Below are 22,008 nucleotides of genomic sequence, written 5' to 3' on the forward strand. Positions count from 1 at the left end.
CAACAATTGCTTTTTAAATAATCTGATCAGGCAGCATAAAGACGCTCGCCAATGAGTTAAGAGAAAAAGAAAAACTGGCAGAGACGTTGGTCCACAGACGAAAGGCATTTAGCAACAAAATGTTACTTTTGGCCCGAAGCTCACCGTTTAATTTGAGTTCTGGCCCACCAGGGGAGACACTTGGTGCGCCCTCTGCTCACCGACCAGCCCTTTCAAGCTCGTCTCATCACTATGATATTTTTCTGTTTGTTTCTCTGAGAACTTGCGAGAGTGGAGGAGGAAATGCCAACGCTGACAGAGGAAACGAGATTCCAGCGAGGATATTGATAACAAGTCTTTTTCTCCCTCTAAACAGGACGTTTACATCCACACCCGTCATCATGACCACGCACCCACCCGCCCTAAAAAAAAAAAATCCTCCTCCATCCTTTTCTATACTTTTCTTTTCTGCTGCAAAGTAAACAGGGATCCAAAGCTGAGATAATAAATGACAGAAGAATTCTTGTCGTCGAAATCAGCCATTTTACTTTGAGCGTAACGGCGCGGCTCTCTGGGAATTCTAAATTTGTTAAAAACTCATTACCTCGTGTCAGGATCCCGTATTTTTCCAATTTGCATTACTACTTCTTTGATTGCATTGTTAGACAACAACTCGGGACAAACAATAAAACGGCAGTGAAAAAGCATAAGAAGAGGCTGGCAGACATTTTCATCCCTCTGTAATTTGAAGGACTGGCTGTTATCGTGAGTCCCAGGGGTCCTCGTAAGTCAGTAGAACAAAGAAAATACACCAATTCAAAGGAAATCTTTAGAGAAAAGGCCGAAGAGAAATACAGAACAAAGCACTTTTGTCAGGATCCTAAAACTGCAGTTCCAGAGGAAGAAACATCATGTTTGCAGTATTAAGATTATTATGCAACTCGGCGAATCCAAAAGTCAGTCGAAACAGGACTCAGCATGAAGCAGAAAACACAGCAACTTTTTCCGTGCAGCCTCCAGATATCTGACTTCCACCTGATCCTGCTTTAACGCGCACTCATGGACGTTTCTGGAGAATGCCGTTAGTGGGTTTGCAACTAATCCCTCCTGTGAGGACACATCCCTGACCTCCGTGTCGGTCTCAGAGAGGCACACACGCCGAGGCGGTCTGTTCGCGCGCCGTCTCCTCTGCGCAATCATCCCAGGGCCCACACCTCACACACGCATCTGCTCCGTCTGTCCTGCACACATGAACGCCAGCTCCGCTCAGCCAGAAACGGCCCGCTTCCCCTGCGGCACATCACCACAAACGGACCTGTTTTCGACTGGATGTGCGAAACTCGGAGGATTTGTCCTCATTAATATTCCCTACGCGCGCTCACGGACGAGTTCCAGGCTGCCTACTGGTTCCGTAGCTTGAGGTTGATGACTCAACAGATCGTGCACAACCTTCCACTGCCATCACCGTCCATTCAGTCTTCTTGAGCGACTCAAAATCAAGACTCTTTCATTCTTTTGTGCCAACCTGTCCTTAATAGTGAAAAATATGATTTAAAAACACATTCTGATGATGTGATATTTCCTGATGCCTCTCCTGTCAAGAGACTTAGGGACTGCAAATCAGGAGCAGGTATTATTACTGAAGGCATTGTAGTAACAATACGCATCTATTTAAACAACTTTACTGTCTTTTTAATTTATTTTGTACAAATACAATAACCCTTTATACAACTGGAGAAATAAGATCCATCTTGTTTTAAAACAACAATGTATTTTCTTTAAAATATTCCTATAAAAACAAGGAACTATACAAAAAAAAAAAAAAAAAGCAGAATTCAAGCTTGAGAAAATGCAAAGAGAAGGGTGTTATCTGTCCAGTCTGATATCTGGTATTGATTTGGGGTCACTGAGTCCCAAGACTAGAAGCTCCTGAACAGAAAAAAAGGTTTCCTCCTAAAATATTGAGGTCAAATAGAGAACATTGAATAAATAGCATTCACACAGTAATTAACTGATGGCCTCCAAGTATAAAAACATTCGGAACCCTAAGCTCAAGGTACAGATGCTGGTTTTAAAGTCGGTGAGGTCACATGATCGGAAGCGTCTAGGAATCTTTAACATTTCCAGCAACGGTGACCTCTGACCTCTCTGTGCTCTTCCTGAATTCTTGTATCCGACTTTAAATTCAGTGTGAAGGCCGTCTGAATGTGGGATTGTAACCCCGACCTGGACACAAGGCGACTGATTCACCGCTCGGGGGGTCAAGAAGTCAACTGAGGCTTTATCAGATCAAAACTGCACGCTAACCTTCCCTTCGGTTCGCTGGATGTTTACCGATTCTTTGAATCTGATTAGTTTGGCTCACTGTAAGATGATTATTGAGGTCACTTGTCTGGTCGCGTACGAGTCGAAACAAACCTGATTGCATGTTAAAGTGGAGTCATTAATCAGCAGCTGGTTTGTTTTCCTGTGGCTGTGGCTGTGGCAAAGCCCCCGTCCCCCCCCAACCGCCCCACACTGGACCCCAGAGGTCGTGATGTAATCACCATCTGCTTTCCTTGCTGTACAACACATGAACGGTGATACATCTGATTTCTATTTACTCCCTCGGGCATTCATTGTGATACAATTTGCTCCTTTTTCCTGAGTTTGTTTGTTTATTCATTGGGAATTGGCAGGAAGATTTTGACTTCCATTTGTGAATTTTAATATTTCCAAATAATCTGTGCACTTACACAATTGAGCTCTGGGATCAGATGGGTGTAATTGGATTGGAGAGGAAGACACGGGTAAATTTGGTGAATATGAGCCCTTGATACTGCAAACATCCATTCCAGGATGCTGCGCGGCCGCGTTTCCCTGCTGAGATTCATTAATCTGGGATCATTTTGCCTCAAGTCAAGCCTGTAATTCATTTTTTTTCTTCAAGCAAAAGCATCAAATGACAGCATGATATTGTTGTGCAACTTTGCTTTGGTCCAAGTGTTTGTTGTGCTTGCTGCTGTGGGCTGTTTCCACAGGAAAACGTTCTAAAAAAACCCACTATACATTAGTGGTGTGTCAACTTCCTCTTTCATTATTGTGATAAAACCATCAAAAATCTGTGACACATTGAAATGTTGCCCAACGCGGAGGGAAGAAACTGACTGCTTCCACAGAGCAATTCATTGGCCACCTCATTTGAAGACCGTCTCATGACATCAGCAGACAAACAGAAGCATTTCTGTTTCATTAATAAACATGTTTCATGTCTTATAATGCCTTCCGGTACAAACATATCGTGCAACTGTTACCTTTCTTAAAATATCAACAAAAATGGAATAATTACAAGCTCATAACTGAAGGGAGCGCAGTGGCAGAAGTGCGTTTTATGGGTTCTTTGGTAAAGGGTGTTCTTTTTCAATCGGTTCCCCAGCGGAGAACATTCCTACCAGGTTGGCTCACATGAACAGCCTTTCATCTGTTCTGAGGTACATTCGACAGATAAGTCACTCAGAAAAAGCAGCATTCATAGGTTTGAAGCCCATTTTAATTTCGGGGAGAGAAATTGCGCGTTTGACCACATTAGTCGGTCAGTGAAGACTTCCTGAGGCGTACCTGTTCTGTCAGACAACACTCCTTCAATAAGTACGTCAAGACTAAATACATGTTGCAAAGTTTTGTTGCTGGGCAACTTTCGGTTAGTTTGGAGGTTTTAATTCACAGTACTGAGGTGTTCCTCATATTTTGTCAATCAGAAACCGCATTCATTTGATGTAGGTGTACCGAATAAACTGGTAAGGGACAACGCATCACCAGACACATGAGCTAACAGGAAGTGTTACGGTGACGGGACTGACCCCGCCACCCGGACATGAACATCCATCTTAGGATGAAAGCCGAGGTGGGACGTGGACACCGTTGTGGGGTGGGTGGGGATTCCTCCACAGGGAATAGACAGGAAACGTCCCACTCAGGGCTTTGATAACGGAGCTCTGCTGTCTCTGACATGGAGGACGACGCATCCTGCATCCTCTGAACTGTCAATTTTCATACGGACATTGTGGGTACGGGTCTTAAACAATTCTACATCGAATCGGTCCGAATGCAACTCTCCAACTCTGCCTTTGGAGAAATCCCTGGAAAGTTCCCTTCTATCCTTTGAAAACAACTGCTTGTGTAACGTCACTAAGTCACATTAAGAAGGGCATTCTTGGACATGAGTGTTGAGTGATTGAGATCAGCACAAATCTTCTTAAAACCAAGAAAACTGCTCACAGTGCAGTTTAGTCAGCTCAGCATGGGAACAAGAAATCCCCTCATCGACCCCACTGAAATGAAATTATTTTCAAAAATAAATAGCGCAAAGAAAGATATTCAAAGTCAGACTTTCCCCACAAATCCAATAAATACACAGCATCTGTGTAGTATTATTTCCTTCTAGTGGCTTCCGTAGCTCCAACAGAATTACGTGAGTTACTGGCAAAGTGAGGAGGATTGGAACATTTGCGGAGGACTTAATTACACTGCTGAAGTGGTTTGAGACTTTTTTGTGTGTGGATGTTTTCACACATTTTTTACTTGCTGCATCTCTCCCCCCCCCCCCCCCTCTTTGGGGTCCAGACTAACAGTATCCAACCTGTCATGTGCACAGACACATATTTTATGATCGGCTACCTCACACAAAGACAGTCAGAACTAGATCTTCTGAAGAAGAGACTGGACAGCTCAGAGGGACAGCAACCTCTTGCGAGAGGGAGCACCCACACAATGTGCATAAATATGGAAGCACCCCTGGGCCTGCCCAAACAAGTGAAAAAAAATTACTACAAGTACAGGTCTGCAAAGACCTAAGAGGGAGGCCTTAAGATTCACCAGAGCAAGATGGTCGGTGGGCAGAGTTTAAGTACCCTATTCTGAGCCCAGAAAGATAAAGGACGAGCAAGGCCCGGAGGTACAACGCAATGCCCAGAACTGAGGCCCAAAAGCTCCACCCTAAAGCAAACCATCAGAACATGACCAGGTTTTGTGGCCGTTCCAGCTGCAGTTCCACGAAAATGCAGTTGTATTCCTTGAAGCAACCTTCAAAGGTGGTGCGGACCGGAGGCTCCAGGACCAGCGGTTTACAAAACTTCAGCAGGACCAAAACCAAATCAGTGGAAGGCCATGATAGCACGGGACCCTCCAGCACGGAAATGTTGCCCCGCAACGCATGAAGGCAGCTGAAACTGACAGAAGACCAGTGAGTTACATAAGTTATCTAGAACAAACAAACAAGTCTTAAGTCCCAAGACGGTCAGTAAATCAACCTGATGCTGATGTTTGTGGCCGTCCAGCAGGAGATCAATCATGGGGATCCATGACGTGAACACGTGGCTGCCAAGGCTAACACAGACGCGCATGGGAGCATAAATGAAGATGGATTCACCTCACACTGTTTTTCCGTGTGTGACTTCAGACTGTAAAGATGGATGCCAAGAGTAACATCTATCAGTTACAGATGTGAATGCGATGGCAGATAAACTACATGTTCCTGTGGATTCACTTCGCACAACATAAACACAAAGATAGCAGCGAGAGGAGGGAAAAATGGAAAAAGCCCGTCAATGTTTCCACCATTTTCTTTCGCCTCAGAATTATATTTAGACTAAATACTCTGAGGGTTAAGAAGTGGGAATCCTGCGGTTTTCCTGTCATAATTCATGAAAGGTTTTCCTAGGACAGTGTTAAACTGGAGCACAGAGGAATGGATGCTGAAATCATCTAGAAACGTGCAAATATGTGTTCTAGCTATGTTCTACCAGAGATGGACTGCACACAAATACAGTGAAACACACACAGATGTTATCCAGCCTTTTCCGGAGTGAAACTTCAGATACTGATTAACAACTCGTCTGGGTTTGCATGCTAGTAGCACTGCTCTTGTCATTCAGCCTTTACTTTTTCAATCAGCGCTGGATTACTCGAGAATTATGTCACCAGTTTTTCAGGATTTCTGGCTCACAAAAACCCTGTTTTGGAAAGGAAAGTCTCCAGTGGTAGAAAGGCAAGTTAAACTTGAGCAGAAGCAGCAGTAACATATGACAACATGGTTGATTATATAAGTAAAAAAAAAAAAGAAAAGAAAAAAGAAAGTCAGTGAAAAGAGGAACTAAAATAAATGACACAAGAGGTGAAGGAAGAAAAAAGTTATTGATGACATAGTCATTTTTATACAGTTTGCTGAAAGGACAAGATTGTGGTGATTCCACAGTTTTACCAGTTTCAACAAACAACACTAAGAACACCTGCACAAAACGATGTATAAGTACTCCATTAAAGCGATATTTGACAACGTTTTAGTCTTTCAAGTACTTACAAAGAGGTGTTTACAAAGAACTTTCTTTCCTCCTGCATTACTTCTTTGAGACTCGGTAAGCAAGAGTGAGCTAACCACATTTCTTTTTTTTTCCTAAATGTACAAAACGAGCTCTTTTTGCATTCTCCAGTGAAACCAAAATGACATAGGAGCCCAAGACACCTATTTGTGAGTACATGAGAGGCAAAATACTTTTCAAGGGTAGAAATATCACTTTATATACTTTCCCTTGTTTTCAATTGCAGTTGTCAATCTCTATTAGCACGTTAAGGTGCTTCGGTCAGCTGTTAGCTAGTACCGTTAGCTAGCTTGCAGAGCTGCTAGCTTGGCTTTGGGAGAGCTATGTCATTAACTTATTGCTGCTACATGAAAATTGTGCATTTTATATATTTTTTTATTGTATTAGACTTCTTTACGCCGTGACAGAAGACCGTTTGTAGCTCATCAGGCTTACCACCAGACTGGAATCAACATTTAGTACCAGTTGGTGTTCAGGGGAAAGAAAATAAACATCCACTGGAACTGGAGCTCATCCAGTAATTCAGGACTAATTTCTTCTCTTGTCGGCAGTGAAAACCAAACCTGCAGCTGGAAGTACCAAATGTAGCATTAGTTATGTAACTCCAGAGCTTGATGGGAGATTACAGACTGTTTATGAGGACACCCTGAAGGCGCTGGCACTCACACAGAATAATGCAGCCACACACACACACACAGATGCACCAGAAGACCTTAAAGGCATCGTCACAAGAGAAAAACAAAGCGTAGATGTGCAAACATGTTGCTATTCTTTGTCTATCGGAAATGTGAAATGAATAAAAAAAAATCACAAGAATCCACATTGGTTATTGGTTATGAATCAGCGTGTGGCGAGCAGTCATTTATTCATGCGTTCATGTTAACTGAGGCTCTGAGGCATTCATTCATACTTTATGTAATCTACTAAATGTTCAGTTACATATTTCCCACGGGCAATGAGCTGACAAACATGAATTCTTGTTCATATATATATATATATATATATATATATATATATATATATATATATAAAAACATATTTATATGTGTGTGTAAAGTGCTAATTAATGAGTCCTCTTTGTAAAGTGGCACCAAAAAAACAAGAGATGTACAAATATGGAGCTGAAATCAACCATGCGTATGAGAGCACATACAAACACAAATTTGCACTAAAAATAAACATGTATAAAACAAAGAGGTGTTTAATCACGGAGAAACTAACAGCCAACAGAACTTCCTTCAGCCCACACACTCAGTTTTTCATCCAACATACAGCTACAACTTTTAGCGCTGGAAGCATTTTGGATTTTGGCCCAATTTCTCTCAACAAACAGGCATTTCTAACACATCAGTGAGTGCTGCTGTTGCACAGTGACCTGCTCCTCCACTGCACTCAACACACAGTCCCATATCTACCATCCTCCTATCTCCCCAACTGTGATTTCATTCAAATAAAAAGTGTGTCCTTCTGTTTGGGTAAAATTCCCTGAACTAGATGCCACTCAAGCACATACCGAGGCTACACCAGAATTCAGTTCAATTCCAAAATCCAGGTCTTCCACCCAATTGCATCAAAATCCATGAACACGTTTTTCATCCTCCTAACATACGGACGAAGCATTGCTGACGATTACCGCCTTGGCAGAGGTTAGAGGAGATAACAAAGACAACAGCCAATTCTGCTCCGCTCTTCCCAGTAGCCCGTCAGTCATCGACTTCTTCAATTTAAATTTCCTTCTCCACTCTTCCACATGTCCGGAGCAGAAAGGTTTTTTGCTCTGGTTTCTGCCCAAACATGATCGCACATACTTAAAGGCTGCAAAATGAAATATGACACACATTTTCAACAAGAACGCAATTATATAAATATGCTTACAACACCCCTGGAACACGGATAGAAAACCTAGGTGGTAAATAAAAGTGCCTTTAGAGTGGCATTGGTTTGATAACAGGGTCTATCTAGTATATCAAATGATGGAAATGAGTATGAAGGCCCTTACAATTGACAACAGGAGCAAAGACAAAAACAAAAGTGTCCATGTCAGTCTTTGCAAAAGCGTGTCCTCTGTTTCTAGATATAGAAACCCCAGCTAGTGCAATCTTACCTCAGCCACACCAGCTCTAGAAGTCCCAATGAATAAAACCTTTGTGGTTGTCCTGGTGGAGTCTGTCTTACAACAAACTGGACGATACACTCCCTTGGGTGTACTTTTCTACTGAGTCCATAGGAAACCCAAGACTTACTGGATGTGACACCGGAGAAGAGCATGTACTGGGATCTAATACCAGACTACGTAGGGGGCATGCTGCTCTAGAGCCCAGGGTCGAAAATGAATATAAGCGAGGCACACCCTCACGCTTCTTCTAAACTTTCATAACTGACGGCCCAACCTCCCTATCTTTCCCTGAATCTAGTCTTCAACTTAATCTTCCCGACTTTTCCTCCTCTGACCTACTTTATGTTGCTCAATGATGAAAAGTGAGTAATCTACAGTAAACCACAGGTCGTACTTTGAACTATCGTCATCTCCGAGACAGAGCGGCTGTTGGCACAAACATTTTCTCATATGTTACAGGACATTGGGCTGAACCAGAATAATTCCCTATGACTCCTGTAAGCAGGATTATGACTTCAGCAAGTTAGCTACCGGTCTGACCTTTGGTTTTTAGTGTCACAACTGTGGTTTACCTTTCACAGGGTTTACTGCCATGGCAACAGTTTGCAATAGGGCAGGTGAAGCAAGCAGTTGTCTGGAGCCTCAAGCAGGAGGAGGATTTTCTGAGGACAACTGAGTAAATTAGACCGTAGCAATGGTAGTAGGGAACCCCTCATGTACAGGAGACTGCAACAACTCTAAGAGGGCGCCCATTGCCACTAGCTTGGGGTTGGGTTTAGGGTTAGGGATTGGACTACCTACAGTAGAAACGTCCCAGAGCAAGTAATGTATAAGACATTAGTATTCCACAAAGGCTGGACTCAGTGAAAACTCTTTAGCTTCTCTTTTGACAGAGTTTTATTCCTCTGCACAATGAATCGCTAAAAGCTTTGGTTCAAAGTTCATTCTTGACCTCAGAATCTGCAGCTGAGGAAACATCCACATCTCACGGTCCATTTAGAAGCTGTTGAAACATTCAGAAAGACAAAGAACAATCCAATAACCAAACAGACTTTATCTTTCCCGACACATTTGTCCGCACCTCTCTAAATCTTCTTCTTATCACCCTAAGAAGTTTCCTGAGGAATTGAAATGAGCCTCTTCAAATATATTTCTGTCTCTTCTATTGTAGAGGGTCGAGGCAAAAGTGAGTGAATGTAAAAAATAAAAAAAAATTTAAAAGAAGACCAATATTCATGTTTAGGTAACAGATGCCACACAAAAGCGGGAAATCACATGGCGTGATTAAAAAAAATGAGGGAAGTCCATATATGGAGGTGGAGGGAGTAGTGGATGGATAAGAAGGTGAACTTGAGGCTTCTGAGTACAGAAAGCGACTAAGAAATGTGGATACCGTAACAGTGAGTGGAGTCCGTTCACTATGGTCATTGACAGGTGGTGGTTGTCATGCAGCGACTTCCTGTCCCCTAAGGTGCAGGCCAAGGCTCATTTGAACCTAAACCACAATCTTTTCCTAACCGTAACCGAGTGTTCTTGTGCCTTGCCCTAACAATACAATGCTAATGACGTGCCGGAGCAATGTGTTATATCACCATTTGTAATTAGATATGGACTTAATTAACATTTCTCCACAGAAATGAGATTTCTGTCAAGCACGGTACCAAGGAACAAAACAACAGCTCGGACCACAACTTGAGGGATAGTGAGAATATCCTGTGCCATGCTTACTTGACACTTGATTGCCTCACAGACAAACAGAAACACATGAGAACTGACACCAACAACCCTAATGAGCTACTGAACCAAGTGCAAAGGTCAAAGCCTCATCGTTCAGTCCATCATGTCCACATTTGGCAACGTCATTGAGTTAAATTCCAGACAGAAGAAGACCTCTCAATCCACACAAGCTGCACGCTCGACAGGGGCGGCGCTGAAGCGAGGACCAGACAGATGGAGCTACGGTAGAGTTTGAAAGGTTCTGCTGAGAGCGAAAGTAAGCGATGACAGATGGGCAGATGCAGAAGTAATAGTTCTGAGAGAAAAGTGATGCAGCTGTCTGGTGGTGTCTGAGAGGAAGGAATTATGCTATTAACTTGAAGACTTAGTTGGACTTGGTTTTGTCCTTGATGGCCAAGTGATGCTCCAAAACAGATGGCATAGGCAAAGAAATGACCACGTCACTTCAACAGTCACACAAGCACAGCCGTACTTTGTGTAGCTGCATGCAGCGCTCACGAATATTGCAATATTGGAGCAATTAAAAACTCCTTTCAACAAGGGTAAGTACACTAATCCAATGTTGTAACAACTTCTCGTGGCTTTGCATTGACAGAGGCAAACGACTCGCGTCAAGACTTTCCCAGCAGTCGCAATTACTAATATCAGAGGTTGTGATTTTAGGAAATTTTCAGTGTTTACCAAGAGCATCAAGATGACATCGTTTTAGTGACAGCTCCAAAAGCTATTTTTCACTCTAAGCGTCCAAGTTTTAGTCAGAGCCTGTCAGTGTCAAGTCTCAAATAAAGACCTACAGCAGCCAAGTCACAAATACTTGTCAGCAAATTACGAGTCCAGTTTCACTGGCACCATCTTCTTAATTTTCCTTTTTGTTGTGGGGTTTAGGAACAAATCCTGAATTTCGAAACTTTCATTTCATTTCATTAAGTCTGACATGTTGCCAAGTCTACAAGCCTGCCAGTTCCTTATTCCCTATCAGGAGACGTTTTGTGTTCATTTTTACGCCTCCATGTTGGCATCCTGTTTTTGGGTTCCCCATCTGTCCCATTCACACTGTGATATTTCAGGAACACCGTGGGGGAATTTCTTAAAATTTGGCACAAACATCAGCTGGAATGAAAAGATTTTGGTTGAAAAGGTCAAAGGAGAAGGTCACTATAGCCTCACATGAGCACATTTTTGCCAGCAACTGCCAGGAGCCAATTCATCAAAATTTGGCACAAATGCCCACCAGGATTTAAGGATGAACTGAAAGGAACTTGATTTGAATTTGTTAAAGGTTAATGTCACCTAACATGAATGCCATATTTCTGGAATTCTTCGAGGGAATTTCTACAGATTTGGTACAAACATCCACTGGGATTTAAGGATGAATTGGAAAGATGAGCCAGGCACTCATCGCGCAATGCAGTTCTTGTTAGAGTCAAGACTTACAAAATACCATAAAACCAACAGCTGGCTGCAGTTTAAAAAAGAAACAAACAAAAAACAAATTAAAATATATGAAATGCCACCCACCCCTTCTCCTCAAGTAAAACTCCAACACATAGTCAAGCGGCTCTTTAACAGTCAAACACATAATTCATGGAAGAAGCAGCGGTCCAACATCTGTGCCTCCAGTGACAGAAACAGATTAAATGGACATAAAGAACTGAAGCAAAAGACAGCAATAAAAAAATTTAAAAAATTAAAAATCACAAAGCTTTCAGGTCAATCAACAGATGTGTTAACCATCGCTGTCAGATCGTTGTGGAACAATAGTGAAGTCATTGCAGGCTTGGAAAAGAGCAGTTGGGCTAGCGTTTCTCTGGATCGGCACGTTAGTTCGCAATGTTCGTTTGAAAGGATGCACACTTTTGCCAAATCTATGTTCCTGCTCTGGTCTTTGGAATATAAAAATAATGATCCAAATGCAATGTGTCATCTTTATGATACAAGGGGAGCACACTGTTATGAAACTTCTAACTGAAGAATGAGATGTTAAATGTTGTATTTTTTTTTTTTTTTTTTTTTAGGGAAACATGTAACTTTCAACAATATGAAACAAATGTTTCTACATCCAGGGAGCTGCTCGTGAAACTCTTTCTTTCCCTACGAACACACCTGGCCATGCTCTGGAATCGCAGCCGTAGCTCACGATAACGTCTGTCTATACTGTTGCACTTTCCCCTTCTGTGGGTGCTTCACACATTCCTGTCAGTTTTTACTGCTTTACTGCCTCACCTTTCACTTTGATCACCACTGACCTTCTTCACTCAATGAACAATATCTTTTCTGCACTGAAGGTTGGCAGGAACTTCGGCTACTTTTGAGCGACCTGCATCTTTGTGACCACAGGAACCGGCGTCATTTCCGTGGTAGAAACAAGCACTCCTCTACCGTGAGCGGCCCTGAAAAACTGCTGGACCAAATGCTGAGTTTATGTAATCATTTGGCAAAAGTTTTGATTAAATTATAAAACCTGACCGTCTCAAAAATAAGCGCAACAGCTGATTGCCTTTAATGTCACATTTTGCTGTTCCTCTCCTTGTCCTGTGTTCGTGTTATTTTGGTGAACAAAGTCCAATTAACGCCACAACTTAAGCAAGATTATTACCTCAGCGCATGAGTCAGGTGGATAGAAACAGAAAGACACGGAGGGACAGTGAGGGTGCCTTTCCTGTTACGTGTCACGGTCGCCTGGCGAGTGCCAACTACTTCTGCGTGGGAAAAACACCCCTTAGACACATTCTGCACTCCTGTTAGCGCCCTTTCAATGCTTTAAAACTCGTAAACAAACATCAAGCAGATGAAAAATTAAAATTATCACAAGTTTAAATCAAACATTCAGCCTAATTTTGACTTTGTTTTACTCACAACCAACTCATGGCTATAGTGGCTCAGTATTCAGCTCCTATCTTCCGTTAGCTTGCTGCTTTTAAACTTGTGAAAAGGACATTAGAATCATTAGAAAGTGTAATGGGAGACAAACAAATCCAGCTGTAAAAAAGCAAAAGTATCATAATTTAAATCAAAGATTAAGACTCATTTTGGCTTTGATATCGTATCAACCATTTACCGCCTTTTCCGCTGTGCTCCATTCGCGTCTTGCTTTAAAAAATACGAACTTAAAATTATCACTTTAAAGTTTTGATAGAGAGAAACACCCATTAGACAAAAAGCCTTATATTTAATTCAAACTTTTAGCCTCATTTTGGCTTTGCGTTGCCCTCAACAAAAACATGACTTTAGCATTTAGCTGCTGTGTTCCGTTAGCTTGTTGCTAACTCTGCCTGCTGCCCAGGTGTTGACACTAAGCTACGACAACAAAGTTGAGGTGTGTGCAGTGAGCTTAAGAGCCAAAAAAGACAATAAGATAAAGAGAACTGAAGTTTGATGATTCAGGGTCACGAGGTGTGGGCTCTTCTCATTACACACGGTTGGATGATCTTTTGTAGATATAAATACCTGGAAGGCGTATGTAGAGCCCCGAGAGTTACAGAGAGAGCCGAAAGTTGAGTGAAAATCATTCAGGTAGTTTTTTTGCGTAATCTTGCAAACGAACAAACGTAACCTCCTTGATATTGATTTACGATGCTTGAGATAAAGCTTTGGATCTTGTATTGAGTTACATTAAAAAAAAAACTCGCACTTCCTTGTCATTAATCATGTTGATCTGCAATAAGTCAGCACACATTAGTTTGAGGTTTAACAGGCAGCAGAACGGAGGCAACGCCGCTCAGCAAACATGAGTTGCATTTATTTCACTACAGAATGAATACACCCCCCCCCCCAAAAAAACAAAACAAAACTAAGGATAAACTATAAAGCTTCAGCTGATGTACGTCAACTGCTTCATTGAGGACTTTGATCCTGGCAAAATGTTCAAAGTTTAGATTCTACTTTTTTTTTTTGCTACGGTTAACTAGTAAGTTTCAAATGAACTAGATTAACTTGTTCTGATCACATTTTGGAGTTTCAGATTACCTTTCAATTCTCCAGGCAGAACGGGACAGAGGAACAATTACAGCATCAGGAAATTTACTCCAGGTTTTCATGCGCTTCCCCCCCCCCCCATCCTCTTGTCCACAGAGTGGTTTTATTCTTGTCTGCTACAAGAAATCTATTCCTGAGCACTTCTTCCCTCCTCTGCCTGAGGCTGTGTTTATTCCTTCCTGTATGTTTGTATATCAGAATTTAAATGTATTCAGAAGGTGGACGCAAATTGGCGCCCATCCGAGGAACAACTGATTGGATTTTGTCTGGAATATCAACCATCTGATGACGATTTTCCCTTCACCACAGCTGAGGGAGGAGGAAAGACAAACAAGCATTTTAATGTGCAGCAATGAAGGGATGGAGAATTATTCCACGCAATAATTTAAGACTGTGAAAAAACTTTGTTGGAGGGCGGTGAAGCGAAAAAAAGGGCGTGTGTATTGTTTTAAAGTCCAGCTGAGTTCAACGACAGCAATAAAACCCAGATAATGAAAGACGTAGGTGAATTTCATGTCACACGTGTTGAATTTTGAGCTAAAAAAAATAGTTTCTTCTCTCTTTTTTTAAATTTTACAATCCTAAGATAACTTGTCAGAATCATGGCACCAGAAAAAGGAGACAAACACTCACCACGTAGTAGAAATGCATGTCTGGCTGCTCTCCTCCAGCTGGAGGTGTGGACGTGAAGGCTACCGTAGGTCCATCCAGCAGGAGCATGAGTCAGGACCGTGACCTCCCCCTCGCCTCGCAGGTACTCCTAATAATCAGGAGGTTAAAACCCGCTGCTCCAACATCTGCTGCCTCTTCTGTTCTCATGTGGCTGCACTTGATGTTACTCACCCCTTCCACCTCCCCCTCCTCCTCTCCACATGACTTCTCGTCCCTCCCCCTTTTTTTTCTATTTCCCCTTTCAGTTTAATCACTCACTCGCCTCTGTTTCGCTCTGGTCTTCTTCATCCCTCATCATCATATCTCCCCCTTTTTGTCTTTGGTGTCTGAGTATTAAACTCATGTCACACAGCTTTAATTAAAAATACCACACAAAACTGCAGCTACAGAAGTCTCTCTGACAGACGGAGTTGATTGCAGATTGCTGTCAAAGCTTCCTGTGTTGACTGCAGTGTGTGTGTGTGTGTGTGTGTGTGTGTGTGTGTGTGTGTGTGTGTGTGTGATACAGATAACGCGGCATGCTCTCTGCTGTCAGGCACAGGAAGAGTGGAGTTTGGCCCTCCTCTGCCACCCTGTGTTTGTGTGTGTGTGTGTGTGTGTGTGAGACAGAGAGAGAGAGAGAGAGAGCATTAAATTCAAGCATTTTCTTATAAAGTGCTTGCAGTGATCACTTTGCTGAACACACACACACACACACACGACCCTTTGAAGACCAACAGTTCATGACCTATCTAATAGATTTACATGAACAGATTTTAATCTGTTCTCATGCCATCATCTACATTAACGGCCATGTATTAATTTCAAAAATGTCGTCACTGTGGTGTTTCTGCATCTTTTAATGTCCTTTTTTTAATCTGTTGGACGCGACAGCCAGTGGTCTGCTTTCATTTTGAAAATTGTTGCCTGGTTTAAAGAGATAAAAGCACCGCCACCTGTTTTCCCTTCATCCTTTTCACCGATTTATCAGGAAATATTACATCCCAGCATTTTCCCGTTGGCGATTTCTGTCTTTTTTTAATCTTGAAGAGCAATTCAGTGACATATCTGATGAACTTACGAGGTTTGTCAATCGTACCGATTCTCCAATCAATGGCAGTGAAGGAAATGTGGGAAATTATTTTGATCCAGTTGATGTTGATGTCCCAAAGTTGTCAGTAAGCTTCTTCGGTCAGTTCATACTTCCTTCCTCCCTCGTTCCCCTTTAAGTTCATGGAACTTCAGCGTTCTAAAGAGCAGAGCTCAAGAGAGAGTAAACTTGAAGACAATAAAGGGCCAATAAAAGATGGCCTGGACGGATCAATTCGGCCGTGCGAGGCTCCATCAGACTGAAGCTGCACGTCTGATTTAACAGCGGACATCAGTCCTAAGTCTTGGTCACGATTACTTGTGGTGACGTTTAATCTTATTTAACCTTTATTTACCCAGGCAGGCAATTGACAACAAATTCTTTCAGTCTCATGATTTCATTTGTGCTAACGCTAAACACCCTCTAGATGGCTCTGTAGTGCAACCAGGGCAGTCACACAAATATCAGCCGGAACGTCTCGGTAGGGAACTGTGCAAGTTCCAGGGGAAAACACAGAACCAGGAAGCATTCAGGGAACCAGCGTTCTCCATTCTGGTTTAGGTAACCTGGTACTAGACCATATCAGAGGACCCCAATAAATGGGTCCAAGGAGACAAGTTGAAACTACCTGAACAAGAACTTCAGCGTACTCACCTAAAATCCGCCGCGTGTTACTCACCTTTTCTTGGTCCGAAGCATCGCGTCAGGTATGACAGGTGGACCTCTGCACGCTGGAACACTTTTCCTTTCTTGAAAAGACTTGAATCATGCAAAAGTACAATGTACGATTTAGTATGAACGGCTTCAGTGAGTAAATCCTGATTACAGCTTCAGACAAGGAGGTTTTTGCTCCTGTCTGAAGCTTCAGCCTATCAACAGAAAGGCCGACTTAGTTTGCTCTCGAAGGAAACCCGTCACAGTCGTTCGGGAAGGAACCTTGGGGGTCAGGCGGGGTTGCAACACAAAAGAAAGAAACCAAACCATTTTTTTAAGCAAGAAAAATAATTTATTTATGATATAATAATTTCATCACATTGGCATTGCTTAGCTGCGGCGAGAGAAGCGTTTGTGTGTGTGACGCTACCTCACAGCTACAGATCACACCACTGGATGGGGGGAGGGGACATAGGTAATTCAGTACATACATGGAATATTCCTTTAAATATGTCTTTTTCAACAAGGAATAACAAAAATAGAATCATTCCAATAGCTCTGTCTGCCTCTCTTTCTCTGCGTCTTTCTGTGTCTTGTCTCTGTGTTTTTATAAACTGCCTGTACAGCCCACAAAACTGGGGATTAAATCGCGCTAAGGGGTTTATTTTGCTTCGCTAACAGTAGCAGGGTCTGGAATTTACTACCATGGGACATCGGTTCTTGTGATGTGCAGCGTGCCAATTCCAACCTACTCCAAAAACGTCCTAAGACAGAAAAGCTCACCCCTCTGGCAAAGCCTAGAACGAGTACTCTTTAGCCCACATTCGTAGCCAATATTTCTCTTTTCTGTAGCTTCGATTCCTCTCTATTTTCATTCACTTCTCGAGATACAAGATATTTCTATATAATAAATTTGAAAAGGGGCAACTCACTTACAAACTGGACACATTTTTGGAGGTTTAACATATCAAACTATCAGCTGAAGCTAAGAAGATTCAATCACAGCTCAGCGTCCTTTGTGGTAATTCACCTTTTCAAATGTCGTATTTGTCGCATTTTTGTACTCACGAAAGAGTGACTTTATCCTACGGCAACACTGAGTTTTGGCTTGACTCCTGCGTTGGCCTCAAATTGAGACCCATATCTTGAATTTGCAGGCCAAAATATGGAACCCAATCTCAGCCAAGACTTACAGCTACGATTTGACTTTGTTTCAACCGTTGGTTGATTTTGAGCTCATCGAGCTACAAACTCAATCCTACCAACTCGTCAACTCTCAGAGAGCTCAAACCTCCGCCAAGAAGGCTACACAGGTAGAATCATTCAAATTTGGTTGGGAGTGTGGTTCCCTACTGCCGAAAAAATAAGCCTTCCACATCTACATCAAAAAAACAAAAAGTTCCGTACCATCTCTGGTACTTCTGTACATGGCCTTTGAAAACTGACCTTCTGGATCACAACCGCAATACCATCTTAATGATTTCCTAAAGTATTTTTCAACCATTTCACACAGACTCAGAGGATTTAACTGAAATTTGTCTACAGCATTTCCAGAAGAATACCATTAATAGCCTCAATCAGTCCTCGGGATCCAGAATCTACAATTTGTTCCAGGAGACCTTTGAAAGTTAATCACTTGTTCCTTGTGATATTATCTGCCCATCTCCTTGATTAAGTCCAGGATCTTAGCTGTTCCCAGGACAGCCTTTTTGGCTATTGCCCCCAAATGAAGGCTGTTGCCCCCAAATGAAGGCAACTAAACCCAAATGAAGGCAACTAAACCCAAATGAAGGCTGTTGCCCCAAATGATGGCTACTGGCCCCAAATGAAGGCAACTGCTCCCAAATTAAGGCTACTGCCCCCAAATGAAGGCTACTGCCCCCAAATGAAGGCTACTGCCCCCAAATGAAGGCAACTAAACCCAAATGAAGGCTGTTGCCCCAAATGATGGCTACTGGCCCCAAATGAAGGCAACTGCTCCCAAATTAAGGCTACTGGCCCCAAATGAAGGCTACTGCCCCCAAATGAAGGCAACTAAACCCAAATGAAGGCTGTTGCCCCAAATGATGGCTACTGGCCCCAAATGAAGGCAACTGCTCCCAAATTAAGGCTACTGCCCCCAAATGAAGGCTACTGCTCCCAAATGAAGGCTACTGGCCCCAAATGAAGGCTACTGCCCCAAAATGAAGGCTACTGCCCCCAAATGAAGGCAACTGCCCCCAAATGAAGGCAACTGTCCCCAAATGAAGGCTACTGGCCCCAAATGAAGGCTACTGGCCCCAAATGAAGGCTACTGGCCCATGCTATACCCCTCAGCTAGTTATGTCAGTCAAATTGTTTTTTCACATAAACCTGCTGACAACAGCATCCAAAACTTCCTTGGCAGGACATTAAAATGGTTCAACCCAAATATAATATTTAGTCAGGGCCAGCTGCTCTTGTCAAATTTTAAATAATACAACTTATTTATCAGTATTTGGTCATAATTTGGTCTAAAAATGTTACGACGTTCTAAGGTCAACCACATCGTCTGTTAAATGTTGTCCCCCGATTCAACCTTAAACTTTGCCCTCATTGTTAGATTTCTTTACCGGGGAGTAAAATGTTTAACTTTGGTGTTTTTCTTTTTTGTCTCTTGGCCACAGACTGTTGTCTAGCTGTTATTCATCTGGAGAGACAGGCTGCAAAATGAAACCAAATTAAATAATAAGCATCGCTCCATCCTCCGCTGCCTCTCGGTGCCTTTTATCACTTTGCAGACAAGAAAAGAAAAGAAAGAGAGCACACGGGAGAGGGAGCAAAAGCTTTTAACATGATTACTTCTCTGAGTCACACGACAGCTGAGAAGAAGGGAGAGAAGAGGTGAAGGAAAAGATGATGTACAAATTTCAGGGTGATACCTCCCCCCCAGCAGAGTCAGACCTCTGTGACACATCCTTACCTTCCCCTCCTTCCTCTCTTCCCTCCTTGTCCTCCTACAGAAGGGATCAGATATTCATTTCTAATGTCACATCTTGTCGACATATTTTACAGATTGATAACTTGGTTCTACAGGAATCTGATGGAGGCGGAGCTGCTCTGTGAGCAGAAATACCACGCTGGGGTGAAGGAAACCGGGTTTTCCCCTGCTGCAGATCCACCCAACCCTTATATGCCATCTTTATTGAAGTATTTATCTCTCAGGAAACCGCCAGATTAAAAGAAGAGGAATTATTTTGGCCTTGGTGGCAATTTTGTCACTGTGAAAATTTCCCCAATAAGAAATGATTGAATCGGGCAACAGGGGGCGCAACTTTTTTGTTTTTTAACAGAAATGTATGCAATAAAAATGAAAGATCCATGTGAATCTGAATTCAGGGGGGGGAAAACAGATTTTTTCCCCCCCCTGAATTAACAAGATACCTCGACATCCCAAGAGAAAGTTCTCATTGTTACTTGAAAACTTGTGGATGCAAACACACCCCCACCTTTATCGCGAATTCATAAAAACATCGCATCAATTCAGAAAAATGGGCTGCAGCTGAATGTCTTAAAATGAAAATTCTATTAAGTGAATTGTTTTTCATTAGTTTCCATACTTCCAAACACCGTACCCCGAAGTTCTTTGTGTGTACTTCTGTCTTCCACGCACTGAAACCAATGACGCCATGTTAAAGTCACCTGCTGTCTTTCCTCACAAGTAAAACCGCAGCTTTATGATCTTGAATACAAGCTGAAAATGTCCCACCCCCTCAGACGGCCTAAACCCATCCAGGCTACACACCGTCCATTACTTTATAACCGTTCCGCTCATGGCGGTGCTAAAAAAGCAACACATCCTCTTACCTAACCAGCTCATATTCTCCGTTCCTACTACGCTTGCATATTTTGAAGACAATATTTGGGGTTAAGTTCCAATAAGATTTGCTGGTTTTCTCTTCTAGTGGCCTTCTCTTTCCTTTCTTACTCATCCAACATTCCGGGACGCTGCAGGTCAATCCAGCCATGTTAGATCGCTCTGGATATTGCTCAACACTCCCTTCTACACCCCCACTGCTCTTTTGGCCAGTTTTAGTGTTTGCGTGTACCACTAAAACAATGAAAAAAAAGGAGAAAAAATAACACAATAGGCGCCCAAGTAACACGCCTAAAATCCCGTATACAAGGCAAACAAACACAGATTTGTATAGGTTTATCTTTTTTCATTCACTAAATATTCAAAACAAGTGTCACTGGACTAGTCATCATAAATGGTAATAATTTATCTTTTTTTTTAATCAGGATGATGGAATACCTGAAGGACTCTGTTGTAGGGAAGAGAGATTGATGTCAAGCGTCTCTTTCCTCCCGTGTTCTGATGTGGTTCCACCTTATTCATCCACTAGAGGGAGCTCTAACACAATAGCACCGAGGGTTAGTGGTGAGAGATGAAACGTCTCCTACTGCCTCCACATGGTCAATCCAAGCAGGGGATGAATCAAGATGACCCACCGCTCATCCAAAAAATTTATATATATATATATATATATATATATATATATATATATATATATATATATATATATATATATATATATATATATATATATATATATATATATATATATATATATATCAGTCCATCCAGGGGTGTTTGTTTCAGAGTCCAAAATTCAACATCCTTCAAGAGAAAACACATTCAAACCCTGCCTGTTTCCATGTTTGTGCACAGATCCCATCCATCCGTTCATTCATTCATCCGTCATTCCGTGCTCCATGAAAAAGAAAGTATAAAAACTCAGAGAGCGAGAGAGAAGAGAAGGCAAACGATAAGGATGCGTTTCTTGCACTCTCACAGCATCTATTTTTCTTAACAGTCATTCATTGACATTCATCCGGTGTCGCTTCGTCTGCCGAGCTCAGATGCATAGACTGAATGCGGAGAGAGGTGAAGAGGAGGAAGGAAGAGAGAGAAAAGACACAAGGGAAGGTTAATGGAAACTGGGGGAGGGGGTCAGGGAGAGAGGGAAGGAGAGGTTAAAAAGAGTTAGGGGGAGGTAGGGAGATAGAGCGAGAGATACAAAGGGGGGGTGCTACGTGGAGTTTGCAGAGTATAGGCGAGCATGAGAGAGAAGAAAAAAGAAAGAGAGATCAGGCTTAATGCAGAGGGACAGGTGGAATGTGTGCTGTAGCAGTGACGAAAGGATAGAGACAGACTAGCACTTCCTGTTTCTGAAGATGTGCGAAAAGGTGCGCGGAGGATCTAACATATTTGGCACTCTGATGTCACTTTCTGTTAAATACCCCCCCCCCCCCAAAAAACTGTGAAAATGTCCCATAAAAGAAAATTCGGTACATTTCCAGTCAAGTGGTTTGGCTCGATGGTACAAGCAACGTTACGTAAGAAGAAGAGGACGTAAATGGACGTCCGGCCACCTACCAGCAAATAAAGGAACTTGAGGAATTACTAAGAGTTGGGCAAGTTGGAATTG

At 42.4% G+C, this 22,008-nt stretch overlaps 2 protein-coding genes across 3 annotated transcripts in view; both read right to left on the minus strand.

Moving 5' to 3' along the window:
- arhgap36 (Rho GTPase activating protein 36) overlaps positions 1-14,974 on the minus strand; it is a 55,352-nt gene extending 40,378 nt beyond the window's left edge. The window contains exon 1 of the mRNA XM_086197652.1: positions 14,797-14,974. Coding sequence (XP_086053778.1) covers positions 14,797-14,883 — 87 coding nt within the window. The 5' untranslated portion in view covers positions 14,884-14,974. The remainder of the gene's footprint in view (positions 1-14,796) is intronic.
- Positions 14,975-21,156: 6,182 nt separating this feature from the next.
- nhsl2 (NHS-like 2) overlaps positions 21,157-22,008 on the minus strand; it is a 63,953-nt gene continuing 63,101 nt past the window's right edge. For both annotated transcript variants that reach the window (XM_086196953.1, XM_086196952.1), the window contains exon 10: positions 21,157-22,008. This exon is cut by the window's right edge and continues 2,275 nt beyond it. The gene's annotated coding sequence lies outside the window, so the exon portion shown is untranslated.

The sequence above is a fragment of the Aulostomus chinensis genome, chromosome 24, assembly GCF_037954235.1.
Source record: "Aulostomus chinensis isolate RoL2024-O1b breed Wild chromosome 24, RoL_Achi_v1.0, whole genome shotgun sequence".
NCBI classification, from domain to species: Eukaryota; Metazoa; Chordata; class Actinopteri; order Syngnathiformes; family Aulostomidae; genus Aulostomus; species Aulostomus chinensis.